The 16,660-nt window shown below is 42.3% G+C and overlaps 3 protein-coding genes across 4 annotated transcripts; 1 reads left to right on the top strand and 2 right to left on the bottom strand.

Annotated features, from left to right (window-relative positions):
* Positions 1 to 17: 17 nt before the first annotated feature.
* LOC129590310 (protein disulfide-isomerase-like) lies at positions 18 to 2,364 on the top strand. The gene is made up of 3 exons (XM_055485464.1): positions 18 to 1,042; positions 1,224 to 1,606; positions 1,863 to 2,364. Exons 1-3 carry the CDS (start codon positions 285 to 287, stop codon positions 2,183 to 2,185), a joined length of 1,464 nt encoding a protein of 487 aa, XP_055341439.1. The 5' UTR covers positions 18 to 284; the 3' UTR covers positions 2,186 to 2,364.
* A 46-nt stretch (positions 2,365 to 2,410) lies between these two features.
* On the bottom strand, positions 2,411 to 12,332 carry LOC129590309 (uncharacterized). Its single transcript, XM_055485463.1, has 15 exons — positions 9,375 to 12,332; positions 8,736 to 8,739; positions 8,193 to 8,243; positions 7,883 to 7,972; positions 7,623 to 7,711; positions 7,430 to 7,538; positions 6,780 to 6,873; positions 6,559 to 6,714; positions 6,437 to 6,466; positions 5,867 to 6,250; positions 5,585 to 5,714; positions 4,763 to 5,516; positions 3,517 to 4,123; positions 3,129 to 3,410; positions 2,411 to 3,057 (listed from the first exon to the last, which is right to left on the bottom strand). The coding sequence occupies exons 1-15, from the start codon at positions 12,143 to 12,145 to the stop codon at positions 2,816 to 2,818; spliced, it is 5,793 nt and encodes a 1,930-aa protein (XP_055341438.1). The 5' UTR covers positions 12,146 to 12,332; the 3' UTR covers positions 2,411 to 2,815.
* Positions 12,333 to 13,489: 1,157 nt separating this feature from the next.
* Positions 13,490 to 16,359, bottom strand: LOC129590155 (uncharacterized). 2 transcript variants are annotated; one of them, XM_055485210.1, is made up of 6 exons: positions 15,874 to 16,359; positions 15,674 to 15,788; positions 14,339 to 14,791; positions 14,196 to 14,235; positions 13,821 to 13,972; positions 13,490 to 13,752 (listed from the first exon to the last, which is right to left on the bottom strand). In XM_055485210.1, the coding sequence occupies exons 3-6, from the start codon at positions 14,513 to 14,515 to the stop codon at positions 13,693 to 13,695; spliced, it is 429 nt and encodes a 142-aa protein (XP_055341185.1). In that variant the 5' UTR covers positions 14,516 to 14,791; positions 15,674 to 15,788; positions 15,874 to 16,359; the 3' UTR covers positions 13,490 to 13,692. The 2 variants fall into 2 exon arrangements, with proteins under 2 accessions (XP_055341185.1, XP_055341184.1); XM_055485209.1 differs by having other exon boundaries at positions 15,674 to 16,359.
* Positions 16,360 to 16,660: the final 301 nt, after the last annotated feature.

Below are 16,660 nucleotides of genomic sequence, written 5' to 3'. Positions count from 1 at the left end.
TCAACATGTGTTAAAGAATCGCATTATAATCGAGGAAAATTAATTGCATAGTTAATGCAATTTGTATTTGTGTGCTTAAGTATTTGTTGGTCAGATAAACTCTTTTTGACCGTTTCATCTGTCAGTACTCAATGGTATTAGTATGTGATATTATTGCGAAGTCAGTCATTTTTATTCTGGAAGTAGTAGGTAGTATTTCTTACACAAACTTTTCAACATCCGATAATTACGTTACTTTTATGTTTTAAAATTTTAATCCTTTTTGTTCAAGACTGTAAGTAAACATGGCGGCTACGCTACGGTTTTTGGTTCTGCTATTGCTTCTTTCATTGTCCGCATTTGCTACTACCGCGGAAGATCATGACGATGTGACCGTTGAAAGCGACCTTTTCCCGCAACGCACGGGATGTTCCGCTGATGCTCTGAAAGATAAAACACTTGGAGAAAACCCTGACCTTTTCGAAGAAAACAGCAGCAATCATCCTTCCTCATCCGAAACCGAAGACAGCACGACATCAAGCAAAAAGCCGAAAAGTGCCGCTCGAAAAGAGGCAGAAGCGTATTTAGCGCAAGAAAAGCGCCGAGCGGCAGTAGAGAAACTACTCAATGAACTTCCGGAAGAAAAAGGCGTGTTGGTTCTAAATGCAAGCAATTTTGACACCGCTGTCGCCACGTTTCCTGATCTTATTGTTGAATTCTACGCTCCTTGGTGTGGTCATTGCAAGAAGCTGGCACCTTTGTATGCTCAAGCAGCGACGAAACTTCGAGAAAACGCAATAAGCACAGTTCTGGCAAAAGTTGATGCCACAGCCGATAAAGAGCTGTCCAAGAAACACGGCATCAAAGCATTCCCCACCATAAAGTACTTCCACGACGGAGAATTTCTGGCACATTATTCTGGTGAACAGACGAGTGAAGCGCTGTACGACTTCGGCATCCGAGCTGTGAAACCGGTGGTGATTCTGAACACAATGGAAGAGCAGAGGGCGGTGCATGACATTCCGGGGTGGCGTGCAATTGGTTCGTTTCCATCTGGCAACAGGTACAGTACATAACTCTGCATGCGCCAGCTTCGGCGACTCCTTTTTTGATTATGCAGGTAAACAATGCGGTGTACACCGTATGGTCCAAAAACGATTATTACGCCGGTCTCGTTTTTGCGCTTAATATCAAAAGCTCGCATTTTAAAAGGACAAATAGTAATTTTTTTATAATAATTATAGTACCGCCTTCGAGAAAGCCGCGCGTATGGTGGATGGTGTCTATTTCGGAATGGCTGGAGCAGCGGCGCTTCAGGACATTGATCAAACGGATGACATTGTGGCTGTGGCCAACGGCAGAAAGCCTCCAGTTATGTACAGTGGTGATGTGTACAACAGCAGCCAACTGGCTGAATTCATACGCGAAGCAACTATTGATCCTGTGTCCGAATTAAAGGACACGAATGTTCGGACTTTACTGGCTGGCAAAATTCGTAAATTCTTCTTCTTCACGGGATCTCCCGAAGATGCCGCGTATAAGCGTTTAAAGCGAGCTACCAAGAAGTTATCTCCTGAGTTCCACGGAACACTGCGGTTTATCTTTAGCGAAACCCCAAAAATAAGACGCATGCTTACATGAACAGTAAACTGGGCATTAAAGCCGACCAAGAAAAGGTTGCGGTTCGAATTTTCCAGGCTGGAGAAACTGAGATGGACAAATGGGTCAGATATCAACTTAAAGGTGGACAATACAACAACAACCGATCAACTGCGAGAAATGATTCAAGAGGTTTTAGACGGAAAAACTGAGGAATTCAAGAAAACTCAAAAGCTGCCAAAAAACTGGGACAAAAGGCCGGTTAAAGTATTAACGCGAGTGAACTTTGAAAAGGTTATTTTCCGAGTCACAAAAAGATGTTCTCGTGGAATTCTATTCTCCTCACTGTGGAGCCTGTCAAGCATTGGAGCCGATCTACAATTTCTTAGCCGAAAAATTCCAGAATGATGAAAGCATCATAATTGCTAAGCTGGATGTTACCGAAAATGATTTGGACAACGTCGAGATTTCTAATTACCCAACAATACATCTGTATCGCAGAGGTGAGAAAGTGCCGGTTGTATTTCGAGAAGGTCAGACGTTTAAAAAGCTTGCGGATTTTGTCAAAACGCGCGGTGAGAAGGCCAAACAGGGAAAGCACGGCTGAGCAGGCAAAGAAAGACGAACTATAAAAACTTGAAAGCGGTGCATAGGACTAGGATCATGACCAAACGAAGCATATGTGCGCAATATTATGTCCAATAATAACCAGTACAGTACCACTCCGGCTTACCGATATTTGCGTCTTTGTAATTGTCGACGGTTGCATTAAAATTAACTGTGTCGCCTCATTCTGCTGTACGTACTTTGGTTCAGTTGTCAGTGATGACAGTGAAATAACCATTTATTGTAGCAATGACTGCAAGCGCCGGTAGCCATTCTGTACAACAAAACCAAGAAATTTTAAATCGAAATACCGTATTATTTTCCAACAATCCGACAACCAAAATAAAACCGAAAACGATACTCCGCTTATACATAAAAGTGCAACAAAAGTCTTCCCTTATCACTAAAGGCAACACAACGAAAGGCAAAAAGCCAATAACAATACTGGCAGCACAGAACTCTGTAACACAATAAAAACAATACAAAACGTCTGTCCAGAACGACAATAATGTTATAAACTGAACACATCCGCCAGTGTTAAGTATTAACCACAAGTGGACAGGAGCAGCACGCGGTCCCCATTAACGGAAGCAAATTCTGTCATGTGCGCGAAGGTCCACCGTTTGGTAGGTTAACGATGAATCAACTGCTGGTACGCCTGGCTGTTGCCCGATGCAGCAATGCCGGCTGCCACCAGCACATCGGCCAAGTATTCGTAACCACTCTTCTTGGGAACCATCATCCGGCCCAACCACACACCGATCTTTTCATCCCATCGCTCCGGCTCAAAGCGGCACGCTTTCCCGATAATCAGCCCACGAATATCCTTTATATCCTCATCGGTCCACTCTTCTTCCACGGCCGGCATATAATCTGGAAAACACAGTGAATCGGTGGGTACTGAACGCCGTCAAAACAGCAATACACCAGGATTCGGTACGTACTTGCATCACACAGCAGAATCGTGGCTCGTGGAACGGCCAGCCATTTGCGATCCATCAGTCGAATATCCTTCAGAGTTTTCCATTCCTGATTTCCATAGTCAATAAACAGCACCCGTACTTCCGCGGTCTTATCCTTGTGGGCCTCAATGACAGCGCGATACCATCCGTTATCCACGGCGAAGCGAGCGAAAACCACGGAATACTTCTCCGGGAAGGCGTCCGGCGCTGATGCCGCTTCACACTCTTTCTGAATGGTCTCTTGCATGGTGCGGAACGCGAGATCTACGTGAAGATAACAAACTCTTAAAAACCTACAACCCGGCAAGTGACGCAACCGCCACTCTATGACCTCAAGGACCTCCAGCAACTGTATAACCAATAAACCTACCCTTATGAATTGCCTGATCCACCACTGCCGTAAAAATTTCCCCAGTCAGAACTTCCAATGGTGCCACATCCACCACCACTCCGGGCTTCAAAGTTTTGGAGCATTTCAGTTCCGATACATGAGCGATGTTTTCGTCTCCAGTCTCCTTTTCGTCCTTACCCGCCGCCTCCTCAGCAGTGAAACCTTCGCCAACCACGGCCATGGTATTCACATTCCACATCATTATCTGGCACACATTGGCAGTTTCGGTGAGCATTCGGTATGCACATGGCTTGCCCACTAAGGCTCGCAACTCTTCTCTGACGGTCATCCGCTCAACATCCGGCAAATCGTCCAGGCCCAGCTGGCACATCTTCACCACAGTCTCCGTTTGAAGATCTTCCGGCAAAGCGTGAACTGCATGAAGAGGAACAATATTCACTCCACCAACATCAAGGAGTTCCACAGTAACATTGCCGTTAGAGTCAGGAAATTTACCGCCAAGATCGATAAGACACCGTCTAAACGCTTGTTCTTTCTTGATGTACGTCGCGTTCACCTGACCCCTCACCAAATTTGCCGGTGGCTTTGAGATATCCATAGCCTTAGCCACTGCACTCTGTGTTACCTGCAATTCGCAAATGATGAACTTTCTTGAGTGACAGAACTATCAATTTTCATTTACGATAAAAGAAAAAGAATAAATATTTGAGATTATCAGATCTCCTTCGTAACGCTTACAAATTTCCATAAACCATGCGCACCTAATGCGGACAAGGCCAGCTAACAAATTAATTTTTACTGACCGCATATTTTTTCATTGAAGAACCCCTTGTAGCAGCCTCTTTTAGATTCACTACAGCAAGGATCCCCTTGCACAAACCGATACGTCCGAAATTTCTATTATGGGAAGCATCCCTGATTAAGAAAACTGGAGGAAATGTAATCATTTCGTATAATTCTTGCTGTTCTTCTAGCCTGTCCATTCATTTCAAAAGTGATCACGTGATTTACAAAAAATTTACTGAAATCGATTAATTTTTTAATTTAATTAATTAGACATTTTTTTAAATTTTATTGAGTTTTTTATTAATTTCTGTTAGAATAATAATGAAAACTTCTGATTCGTTAAAAAAAGCTGCCCAAGTCATTTAAAGAAAAAGCGGTAAATTTTTTTATTTTCCAAATGGGCGAGACTGTTTATCATCACGATTTTTCAAACTGCAGTTATTTTATTATTTATATAGTTTTAAAATCGATTTTATACCTGGAACTGCTCCATATCCTCCATGTCGCACAGCAGCAAATCGTACGAGTCGTCTTTAAGGTCATTGTTAGCACACACCGGCATTCCAATCCGAACGTTGTCCTTACCACTCTTTTCAGCTTCCATAAACTGCACCACCAAGCAAGTGATATCCACCGGAATAGACCACGTCATATCAAACAGTCTGATGATTGGAAACGGTTTCTGTGTTTCCAGCGTGGCTGTCAGTAGCTGATTGTTCAATTTTACTGCTTTACGAATACAATCGCCCATCCGTGTGTCATATGAATCCAGGGAAATCCCTCCAACCAACGCCCGAAAGACTTGCGGAATTTCCTGGGCGAACCGCTCATACAGCGGCTGAATAATACATTTTGGCGATTGCATTTCTACAGCTTCATCGTAGCCAATATCAATCAGTTCCACAAAGACGATGTGATCGCCTTTGGTTTGGATTTCCACAACAACGCCGCGATGCCACATGCCATTCAGCTGCGGATAACCTTCGCACACGTCCAACAGCACGGCCACGGGCTGTTTCACTCTGCTGGGGTAGAAGTCTTCTTGTATAACAACAGAAGAATAGAAGCCGGTCATTTCTTTCGCTATTCTTGCAACGGTTTCCGGCACACCACCCAGCATCTCTTGTCCAACCCAAAATCGGCCCGTGGGAGCAATGGCCTCCAGGAAAAGCGCTTGAACCATGAACGTCTTTTCAGTCTCCCATCCACGCATGTGCCCATGTGTCCAAATCCTATAATGCACGCAAAAGTCAACCAATGTTTTTAGAAATAAAAACTGCAATGAAGTAATTATACGTACGTGTTAGAGGTTATTGCACTTGCTGGGCTAATTTTATGAACCTTCGCAGTCTCCGTTTTCAACGTTTCTCGAGTCGAGGGAACAGGAGCGATATAGCGAGAGCTTCTCAGAATATTAATGCGTTTCGTATCTGCAACAAAAGCATATAAAAGCAAAATCGGGAGTAGCGTTTTAAAATAAAATCGAAAAATAAAAGCCCCATTCGGTCGGCCTTACCGGTAAGTACAAAATAACCAAGATTTACAACAAAACTTTAAATTTTTTCAGTAGTAAATGGCTTACCCCGCGCTGGTCTCTGCGCCGTCGCGTTTGAAAGCTCCGAACTCTCATGGTGAGCAGCGGAGTCCAAGACCACAGGAACAGGAGAAACGTAGCCAAATCTGCTTTTATGCGGCGCGGAACTTTTCATCAAGGGTGAGGTACAGCTGGTATTTGACTGGCTAAACGAAGTCCGCGTGTTTTCAGCGGCTACCTCTTTTTTCACTTCATCTACGGCGGAAGCCGCGGGGCAGGCTGAGGAATCATTTGTTGCGGCATCAATGGGCGGGTATACTGTTGCAAAGGGAGAATTACAACCGTTCTGTCTGTAACCAGACGAAAATTTTGACGGAAACGCTAACGATGGCTTCGTAGATGCGCCATTTGAATCATCCGTCGAGGAGAAGCCTACAGAGCATTCAGTCAGAGTGTAAAAGAAAGATCGTATAAAGAAATCAATGCTACGCGTCAAGCGATTTTAATTAGTGGAAATCTGCGCAGGCGTATTGATATGTACTGGCTGCTGCCGAATCTATCTGAGCTAACTGTACGAAGTACCCATAAAGAAATCAAAATAAAATCAAGGCGGCTCACTCAGTCGCTTCGCTTCTTGTGGTCCAAACCCTAATAAAAACAACATCTCATTTCTTTCTAAAGTAATATTATGTTTTTCCTTTGATTTAACTGCTAATTTAAGCAAGTAATATAATACGCACTCGGCCGTCCGCCAGGAGATGAAGGTACGCGTGCGGCTGTCCAACCACCGCCCAGCAGGCTGGCCAACCCTTCAGCGTTCAATTTGCCGACGCATACTTGCCGTCCGTTTTTTTCACAAAAGAACGGAAGTTCCTGATCTTGGTCTGAGAAAATACCTTAAAAATCAGCGCACACATCAGCTAAATTTTATAGAAATTAACCAACTGTATTCGGCATTCACCTGAATCGCCAGCTGACTGCGTTCGAGGAGGACCATGTGCCCCATTCACTTCCGGGTCGTTGACCCGTCGCCCGCGCTCAGTGATATGCGTATCCTGTGGTAGAAATTAATTTATCAACAAGTGTCCAAGAATCGAAAACAATCATTTCGTTATTGGTTAACAGAAGGAGCAGATAACATAATCAAAAAGGTAGAGAAAAATGGAGTTATCACCAGTTGGCGGGAAAAAGTGCACAAAATATTCAACAATACACTGCATAACCTAACTTCCAATACCAAAATCAAATAAATTACAGTCGCACAAAAAGGTCCATTTTCTTTTATTAAGTCAAGGTTTTCTTAGAAATTGAAACAACAACATTTCGGGAAATCTGTTAAAAAATACCTGCATGATGAATTAATATTAATGATTATGCAGAGCGTTGTACCGTAGTTCGAAAACAAAACGTGATCCAAAATACTTAACAATTCGGTCAGCCAAAAGCGGCAAATTTTATAAAATTTGCAAAGTTCCAACAATTTGCAGCCAATTCCAAAATTTGCCGATTAAACTGAACAGATATTCGTGGCAGATCATGGGTCCCTTTTGAATATTACCTGAATTAAATGCATAAACAATTTCTACAGGGCGATTAGCAAGACACACTGACCACTTTTTCGTAATCCCAGTCAACCATGATCTCTGACCCGTCCACATTCTGCTTGTCCAACGTGGCAATCGCATCCACGGCCTCCTTATGATGTCGAAACGAGATGTACCTGTTTCATAATCGAAAACGGTGTAATGGCCCATCTGCCCTGTTGACCAGATGCATTTTCATTTCCCAAAATTACTGCTCTTACGCTGCTCGGTTGGAATCGTCACGCCTGGCGGACAACAGGAAACACCGTCGTATAAATCCACATTGGCCAAAATACTCACGAACTTTATCCTGTAGATAAACAATTTTATTCAACAACACGTCAGTCGTCAGCTGATTTCAATTTCATGTGATGACAGATACCCAAACAAGACGGAAGAACTGTCGGGCGAAAAAACTACAGGTTTAAAAGACGATTATGCTGATGCTAGAAATGCTTGTAAACTTGTAAGAATGACGTACCTCACTGCTAAACGTCGAAGGAAGGTTACGAACAAACAGCCTCGCATAATCCTCAGGAATACTGGGATTGCCCATCTTTGCAGCAGACAGCTAACTGCAAGCACGAAGTAAATAATCACAAAACTGCCAGTGAACTATTGCACTTCACTGACAACCCGAAAACACCTTCCTTTCAAAAGAAAGTCAGCTATCAAGCAAGGACTATCTGGTTGTTATCACTAAATAAAGGGATCAAGTGAAAATGACTTGAAATGAGGAAGAAACCCAAGGACAAGGTGACAAGGAAACTGCTATCGCTGCGGAGACTTACAGGCATCAACACAGTGAACACACTCTTTCGCAGGGCCAAGTGCAGCTCTGTCTGCGTGAAACAACTGAAACCTGATATTTAGTGAAGCACTGAATCTGCGAAAAATGCTGTTACGATTTACAACAAGATAGCAAAGTGAAATTTTAAAAACAGCTGAAACAATAAACTCGGGTAGATGGTAGATCGTAAAATACAAACTGGTCAAAAATGCCAAAATGGTGGATGAAAGCAACCTGCAGTGCAGAATCCGCAACAATGCGGATTTGCGATGCCTGTCTGTAGTTACCTGACTAAATTATACTCATACGGTTAGGTTCCTGTCATTATCTCAGTTAATGCTTATGCGAACACCGGGAATCAAGATACAATGGCTGGCTTCATTACAAGTCGGCACTCATTGGATGGGATGGATTCATTTGAACCAGTCACATGCAATGACTCACCCGATCTAGACTACAGAGTGTAGATTATGGAGTGCCGCATCGGCCACGGCTCCGTTTTCGTTTTCCCATTAAATTTCTTCAATTTTCTTGGATCCCTGACTTGGCTACAAGCAAAACAATTAACACATTGCCACACAGTAACAAAAAGTCAACAACCAATTATATACAATTCTGCTATTAAATTATTTAAAAATTTTGAAAAAGTTTTGAAAAACCAAATCATTAGTTTTTCGTGGCTCGTAATTTCCGAGTCCTGTGCAAATTAAAATTATGATTGAAATTAAAATTATGGTTATTTAAATTTGATATACAGTAAGTACTTCACGCCCCACAGCAATTTCGACAAGTGTTGTACTTCATGGTAAAATGTAGACCTTAACTGCGTTGTTGTCACATTAATTTTTAGTCAGAGCAGCAGCATTGCTGAAAATAAAAAAGGCTACTTTTCCGAACTATAATCTGTAACTAATACAGAGTAGGTCTCGTTTTAAAGTGTCTGCAAGGTCTTATACTAATACAATATTTTGTTCGACAAACCTCGCGCAAAAAATGTATATAGATATATCGGTATCCTTTGTTTCCATTCTCGATCGACGTTTGGATTAACAAGCCAGACCGTTGTTAGGAACAACTAAGTTCCGTTGTTAGGAACTTGAGGTGTTCGTCCAGTTCAGCAGTGGCTAAATAACTGGTGTTTCCATCTTTATAGTGGAGGAAGCAGCTGCATTCCATTCATCGCTTTTTTCGCGCCAAAGACTCTGCACTGGCTACTACTCTAGGACAGTGGTCAGTTGACTGACGCAGCTTTCTATGAAGGAAGGCATGCTTGGTTTCCAGTGCATCATTGCGATCCAGTGCCGTTCTGAGTTTAGCATGCGTCTCGTGCTGCACACTGGTGTTGCGCTCAAACGCTTTGTACAGCTCGCGCATTTGACTGTCCAGCTGTTGGATCTGCAGATCGGATTGCTTCTGGTACTTCTCTAACTTGGCATCGTTCTCCCGCATTAAGCTATCCTCCTGTGCAACCAACGCCTCCTCCAGTTCGGTATCGCGATTTCGAAGAATCCTTTGGATTTCGATTTGATGATGCTCTTCTAAGTGTTGGTTATGAATCTCGGCATCCGTCAGAGCATTTCTTAACTGCACAATTTCCTGCTGCGCTTGATTATTATTGTCCTTAATTCGTCTTTCCAGCGCCTCGACCGTTGTTTTGTAGTCAACTTTGTACCGATCCAACACCCGATCAAAGTCCTGCTGCATCTCGCTGCAAATTTTTCGGTGCTCGAAATCCATTTGTGCGCTCTGATTACGTAGATATTGAATTTCTTGAATCTGCTCCTTGTCGGCGCAGTGTTGCACCGTTGCACCTAACTTTGCCAGTAAATTCCGCTGTTCTTCTCGGTGCTGCCTTAACAAAACATTTCGCTCCATTCTCAGCCTTTCTTCGGCATCTTCCATCTCATGTTTATGCTCTTTCTGAAGAGTTTTTATCGACTCAACATTTTCCGTTTTTATTTTCTTTACAATCTGGTCGTGGAGTTTGGCCATGCGCTTCATCTCCATTTCATATTTCTGTTGTATAGATTTGCTGTCATGGGCACTTTGTGTGGCCAATGCCGTAATTTGTTCTTCCAAATGCCGTTTTTTCTCAACAAAATCACTGCGACATTTGGCCATCTGTAATCGTTCTTCGTTCCGTTCATGCTGCAGTTGTGAAATCTGGCCAGACACTGCGTACAATTCCTGTTCATGTCTAGAATTAATCTCTTTGATTTGATTATACCACTCCTGTTTTAGATTGTCCTTAGATTTGTTGAGTTTCTCTGCGTATTCCTCCTGCAACCTTTCCTCGAGAATTTCTCGTTCCACTCTGATGACCGTTTGAGTGATGGTCGCCGGATCCTTCTGCATTTTTAAACGATTAACCTCCGCAGTTAAAATCTCGTTCTCCTTGTCCGCTTTATCCAAACTCGTGACCTTTTCAGCTAAATCTTTGATTTCCTTCTGGAGCGCATTAATTCGTGAATTGGCGCTTTTTAAGTCGATTTCTTTGTGGGAAATCGTCTGCTTCAGTTTTGTCACCTCTTTATCCTTTTCTTTTTGCGTAACTAAATGTAATTTTACACGTTCTTGAAGTTCGTTGATTTCCGAAGCATAACGTTCTTTCAATGTTGCACTGTGCTGTTCCAAACGTTCGTTGACAATTTTAGTATACTGCTGGTGGCTGTCCTTCATTTTCTCGTATTCCTGCTTCCATTCTTGAACTTCATTTTGTAGCCGTTCTTCCAGTGCTCGCATTCTGCGCTTCCCTTCTTCTTCTGTCTGTGTACCATTCTCTGCTAATCGTTTATCGAACTCTTCCTTAAGAGCACTTTTTTCTGACTGAAGTTTTGACAGCTGCATTTCAAATTCCTTTTCCATAGAAGCGTATTTCTGCTCGGCTTCACGTAACCGGCGCTCTAGTTCTGATTTGGATTCTGAGATTGTATTAACGGCATTAAACCTTACTGCGTTCAGTTCGCCAGCCATCTTTTCAAGTTTACGGCAAAGGTCACTCTGTATGGCTTCTTTTTCAGTTTGCAGGGAAGACAGCTTTAATTGTGTTTCTTCCAGCTGACGCAGAATATTATCCATCTGTGCTTTTAACATGGCTTTTTCTGTCATCAGACCGCAGTTCTCCTGCCTGTTGGATTCTAGTGACCTTTCCAGCTCCACAACTGCAGATTCCTTTGTTTTTACGCTCTCGATTAAAAACTTTGCATTTGATTCGTAGTGCTCGACTCTGGCTTGGGACTCTCTGCGAACGTTTACAACTTCATCCATTAGCTTTTGAATGTTTAATTGGAGAATTTCTTTTTCTTCGCGCGTTCGCTCAGTCTCAGTTTTCCGTTTCTGACAATCACCGCAATCAGCATCCGTAGGATATCTTTCTTTAACCTCTGGTATAATTTTTGGCAGAATCAATTCTTTGTAGCAGTTTTCCTTTTCTTGAATCTCCAGTTGTAGTTGCGTAACCTTTTGCTCTAACCTTTCGCAGTAATTATCTTTTTCCCGTATTCCGTTTTGATAATCTTGAGCATCCTTCTGGGAGACTTTTTCCAGTTGACTAAACTTTCCTTGGGATTCCACTAAAAACGATTCGAGCTCTGAACGTTGTATCATACTATTCTCCAAATCTTTCTGTCGCAAATCAAGACTACATTCCAACAGTTCAATACGCTGACCATGTGCGTGGGCAGCAGTTTCTCGCTCGGTAATTAGTAAATCCACCTCATTTTCCAAGGATGCAACTCTGTTCAATAAATTAGCCTTTTCCACGGAGAGCTTGCCGATTTTTAATTGCAGCTGTTCGTGCAGTTCCGGTTCGTTATACGCGCTAGAAATAATCCCAACGGAGCTGCCCGTATTTCCCACGGAAGATGTTGTTTTCGCCTGATTCTTTGCCTTGCCAATCCGCTTACACTGGGTAAACGCCGCATACGGGAAAGAAAATTCCTTTGCAGCTTCCATCGTAATTTGTATTAAATACGTAAAGTAGCTGTGTATTGTACCCCAATTTTTGTCTATGTAAAAAAGCTATGTAAAAAGCGTAAAATGCTTATATGTAATCCTTCAGGTGAATTTTCGCATTGTACGCTGATAATTAAACTATCCTCTGCCATTTAAATGCAGTTCTACAAATTAATGCTTACATTACTTTTACGTCTACATGCAGTAATTTGTATTGAAAACATTATCATTACTAGTAATATTTGAGTTACCACAGGAACATACGCACTGTTAATCTGTTATCTTCCGACCGCGCTTGTAGGTTGTATAAGACGTTCTACACAAAACTTGAAGTTCCGCATTGGGAACAGTAAAAATAGTTTATCATTGCAATGCCGAAACTACAGGCAAAGCTGGTTATCACCACAAGCGGAATCATTCTGATTATACTAGGTTTTATTACGGGTAAGCTACTAATTTACCTGAACTGGGGAAGTGACAGACAGTAACGCCACTGTTTCGGCTTTATAGTGGCCAACGGATTTTCATGTTACACCTGCCAAAATGGGGAAGCGTGCGAAGACATTACTGAACAAATGAAACAGAAGTGCTCTAGTCCTCTCGGCGCGATTAACACCTGTGTGAAGGCTAAGGTCAGTGGGAATGTGATTCGCGCTTGCGGTGTCCCTGGAACAAACATCAATGAATGCCGATCGGAAAAAGGTGCAACGGTGTGCATGTGCACAACCGAACTTTGTAACGGAGCTGACCATATAATATTTAGCCGCCCTGGCCTTCTTTTTGTAACGCTAATGGCTAGCGTGTTTGCGCTTTGGGTGACAATTTGAACGTAAAATTGTAGTAGTTGTTCGTAGGTCAGAATCGTGCTTATAATAAATGTGATTCACTAATGCTCTGAATTTTAACTGCTTTTATGAGTGTCTGTTGTAAGGTTTTTCACGCACTGATAATGTTTTCCTAGCACAAATGTCTGCGTTTTTTACTGTTGTACACTTTGTTGCCAGAGCATACGGTGGCTGGCGTCTGGGGAAAAGAGTGACGAAGAATTAATTTAACTGGAATTAATCTGATTGACTACCTCATTAATTTTCTCGCAAATTTTATCATGCTATCATTTATCATTTTGTCATTTATTGCTGAAGACCACAGTAAAAGCCATTAAAAACATAGGTTTGTCAAAAAGGCGTGCAACTGCATAAGCGCATTCTCTCAACCAGTCGATCGGTTTACATGTCAACACGTCACAAATGCGCTGGAGCTGAATTGCAAATGCCTATATTGTTTTTCTAAATATATGTAAATGTCGAAATTTGCATGGTACATAATTTTAGCTCAAAGAACCCAATTCGAACATACTTGATGAGCCGGTGGTATTTATTCTGATTACGCACGTTCCCGAAGCATCGACAAATAACAGCAGCAGCAGGGCAGTTGTTGAAAGATACAGTGCAATATTAATATAATGCTAACATATACAGAACTTAGCAGTTTAAAAGTCTAAACATTCTACATAGTGCGGACTTATTGATGACAAGCGCATTATCCAGCTATTTCCGGGCCAACATCCTAGATTTGAAGTCTCCCTTAATGCCTGAAGGCGGCAACACCTACCGAGATTACCGAATGTTACTACTGGCCACCATGAATACAGCAGAGAGCAAAAAATTCCACTTGCCGAAATTCCCATATTCTGGTCAATGATATTGGGCTTCAGAATGGCCCACAAGCCCAAAAGCTCATCGGTGTCCATTTGCAGTCTGGTATTGGTGAACAAACTGGCATCCACTAAAGCGTTTTCTCCAGTCGGCATCACCGCTATGGGAGGGCCTGTTGAGTGGCACATGTACTTACTGTATTTTCACGAGTGTAAGGGACACAAAATCTCCCTGGACCGCCCGCACTAGGCGTCGGCTTCTGTGATGTTAAAGAAGCCGACGCCTAGTGCGGCGGCCCAGGGGGATTTTGTGTCCCTTAAACTCGTGAAAACACAGATACAGAATACATTGCGCGGCAATTAAACATCTACATCGAGATCTTTTTGCTGGCTTACCGGGTTGCGGGAGGCCGCTACGCTTGCCTGGCGTCCAGCCCTGGAAAATATGCAGCATTGTCATTGTGCCTGGAGTATTAGCTTCTCGCTCACCTAACTATGAGATGACACAAAACGATTACCTTTACGCCATAGTACTTTACCTTGCTGAACTGGAATTGTTGGGCAACGGAGAAGGACAGCATGGTCAACAACAGAGTAACGGATAAGATAAATTTCTCCATGACAAGAGAATGGAATAAAAAGTGTAAAAAACCGAAAAACCGCTGATGACTTCGTGCGCTGAGTGTTCGGAAGATCGACAGAAACCAAACCGTCATGTCGGCGTTTATATGCCGATGCCGTTAAATACCTTCGTTGCCGTTAAACTTTACAGAATAATTAGCTCTTGTTGTCAGACAAGCGGTGGTTCAAAAGGAATTTTGCCTAATTTGTTGGTCACATTGCGTAAATACGTTCTCCCAGCCGCGTTAATCTGGATCCAATGCGTGAGATAAAGCGATGCTTGCCGGGCACCATGGGGAAAAGGGAAGCGCTTGTTTGAGTCAGGGTCTGATCTTTGACTGAACTATTACGTATTTGGACTTAGAACCGAGCTGCAATGTGCGCTAGTTACAATTTTGACCAAAGCAGGAGAGTAGATGTGGGCTTAATTTTATGCTTATTTAGATTCCCTAAATGATGCTGACTGCCACTTTATCGTCACTACTGAGGGTGAGCGCGGCGCTCCCGGAACTTTGGTCTTTTACTGTGCTAGATCAGGTACACCGGCTGCATAGCTGAGCCAGGAATATTTTATTCATTTAAAAGCAAAACAATTAGATATTTTCTTTCGAACTTGTCCGTTATAGCCGTACTGGGCACGTAACATGAGTTAACATGAGTTCTGGGTATCCAATAGCCGAAAGTTAGCGTTGGCTAATTTTAAATTTGAAAGCCGGGTGTGAATAAATTTCTTAAATAAACATTTTTCAGAACCAATGTTCGATATACCTTACTGAAGACTACAGAGTACAATGCAAGTACTCTGTACTTTAATTATAGTATACGTATTTTATGGTACAGAATGTACATTTAAAATATAAATATATTATTATACTTTTGACAGATCATTATACAAAACAGAAATACAGTCTTCACGCTTAAATTGCGTTAATCGACGACGCTTAAATTGCGTTAATCGACTTAAATTGCGACGGCACCATGTCCTACTGAAGAATAAAACTTAATAAGCAGAAATATCCACAACGTACTTACGACATTGCTACGATTTGTAAGAACAACGTATAATTATCACTTACCAATAAAGTTTTTACTAACTATAAATGTGTAATACAAGTAATTATTATTATCGCTTCCGCGTATAATGTTTCTATGGAGCTATTTCTATAAAAAAATCGAAGATGCCCCTAGAGAAGAATTTATCGATATTTAATTTCGTAATAAGGTATGTTTCTTCTTCGTAATATCGGACGTACTGCCGCAAGACCAATCAATCGATCCGTCCCGTTTCCTTTGTTCCCGTTTCCACTTGCTAAACTCCATCGCACCAGTGCCGTTCTCCAGTTGTACACTGTACAAACCACCGGCTCTCTGAAAACATTTGGTCTTTTCCGGGACGCTCGTGCCGGTATCGCCGTTTATCTGGGGCCGAATGATACGGCCAACACTGCCTTACCCCTCCTGGATGTATCCAGCTCGACTTCCGTCACTGAGGTCAAAGAAAAGGCTATCATGCTCGGTATCCTGGTTGGTATGAGGAAATGTCAGGATGCGCTTGATAGAGTCCTGGTGGTGTCTGACTGTCAAGAAGCCGTCGAAAAATTACGTCAGAAATTCGCATCGCCTAAACTGGAACTGCGCGTAGTCCCGCGGAAACATGTCGCTAAAGCAGCAAGATTAGCCCGAAAGGCCTCCAAAATGGAGCGCATCATTTTTGATGGCACATAGTGGAATCTCGTATTAATGCTGATTTTGTTTTTTCAAATGTACGGTCGTAAATATTGTTATTTGCTCTGGGAACGCACCGTTGATTGTTATAAATCAGCTAATGGCTCCAAACTGAAGATTTAGCGAGTTCTAAGCGTGGAGACACTGCTGCCACAGCTACACTATACTGATACGAGTATTACTGCAACATGACAATTTTTTGAAGACAGCTTATAAACATAACTTCGACGAATTTGTTGTCATGTCGAGTGTGGATGTACACACTCTTAATCCAGCAGAAGTACTACCCTAAAGTACTGTACTACCCATACATTGCCTAGTGTCACAACACTGTACAGTGTACAGTAATTAACACGTGAGCATTATTGAAAACGCCTGTATTAATGAAAAGAGTACTTACTATTTTAAAGTTCATGCTCGGAATATTAGGCTGCTAGCTTGTGTTCGAGGTTCAAATATTTATTGCTACGGGCAGCATTAGATCGCTATTGGTGTACAATTGTACAAATGCGTAC

Source organism: Paramacrobiotus metropolitanus, unplaced genomic scaffold (assembly GCF_019649055.1).
Source record: "Paramacrobiotus metropolitanus isolate TYO unplaced genomic scaffold, Prichtersi_v1.0 Parri_scaffold0000039, whole genome shotgun sequence".
Taxonomy (NCBI): domain Eukaryota; kingdom Metazoa; phylum Tardigrada; class Eutardigrada; order Parachela; family Macrobiotidae; genus Paramacrobiotus; species Paramacrobiotus metropolitanus.
This window is presented reverse-complemented; position numbering and strand designations above follow the sequence as displayed.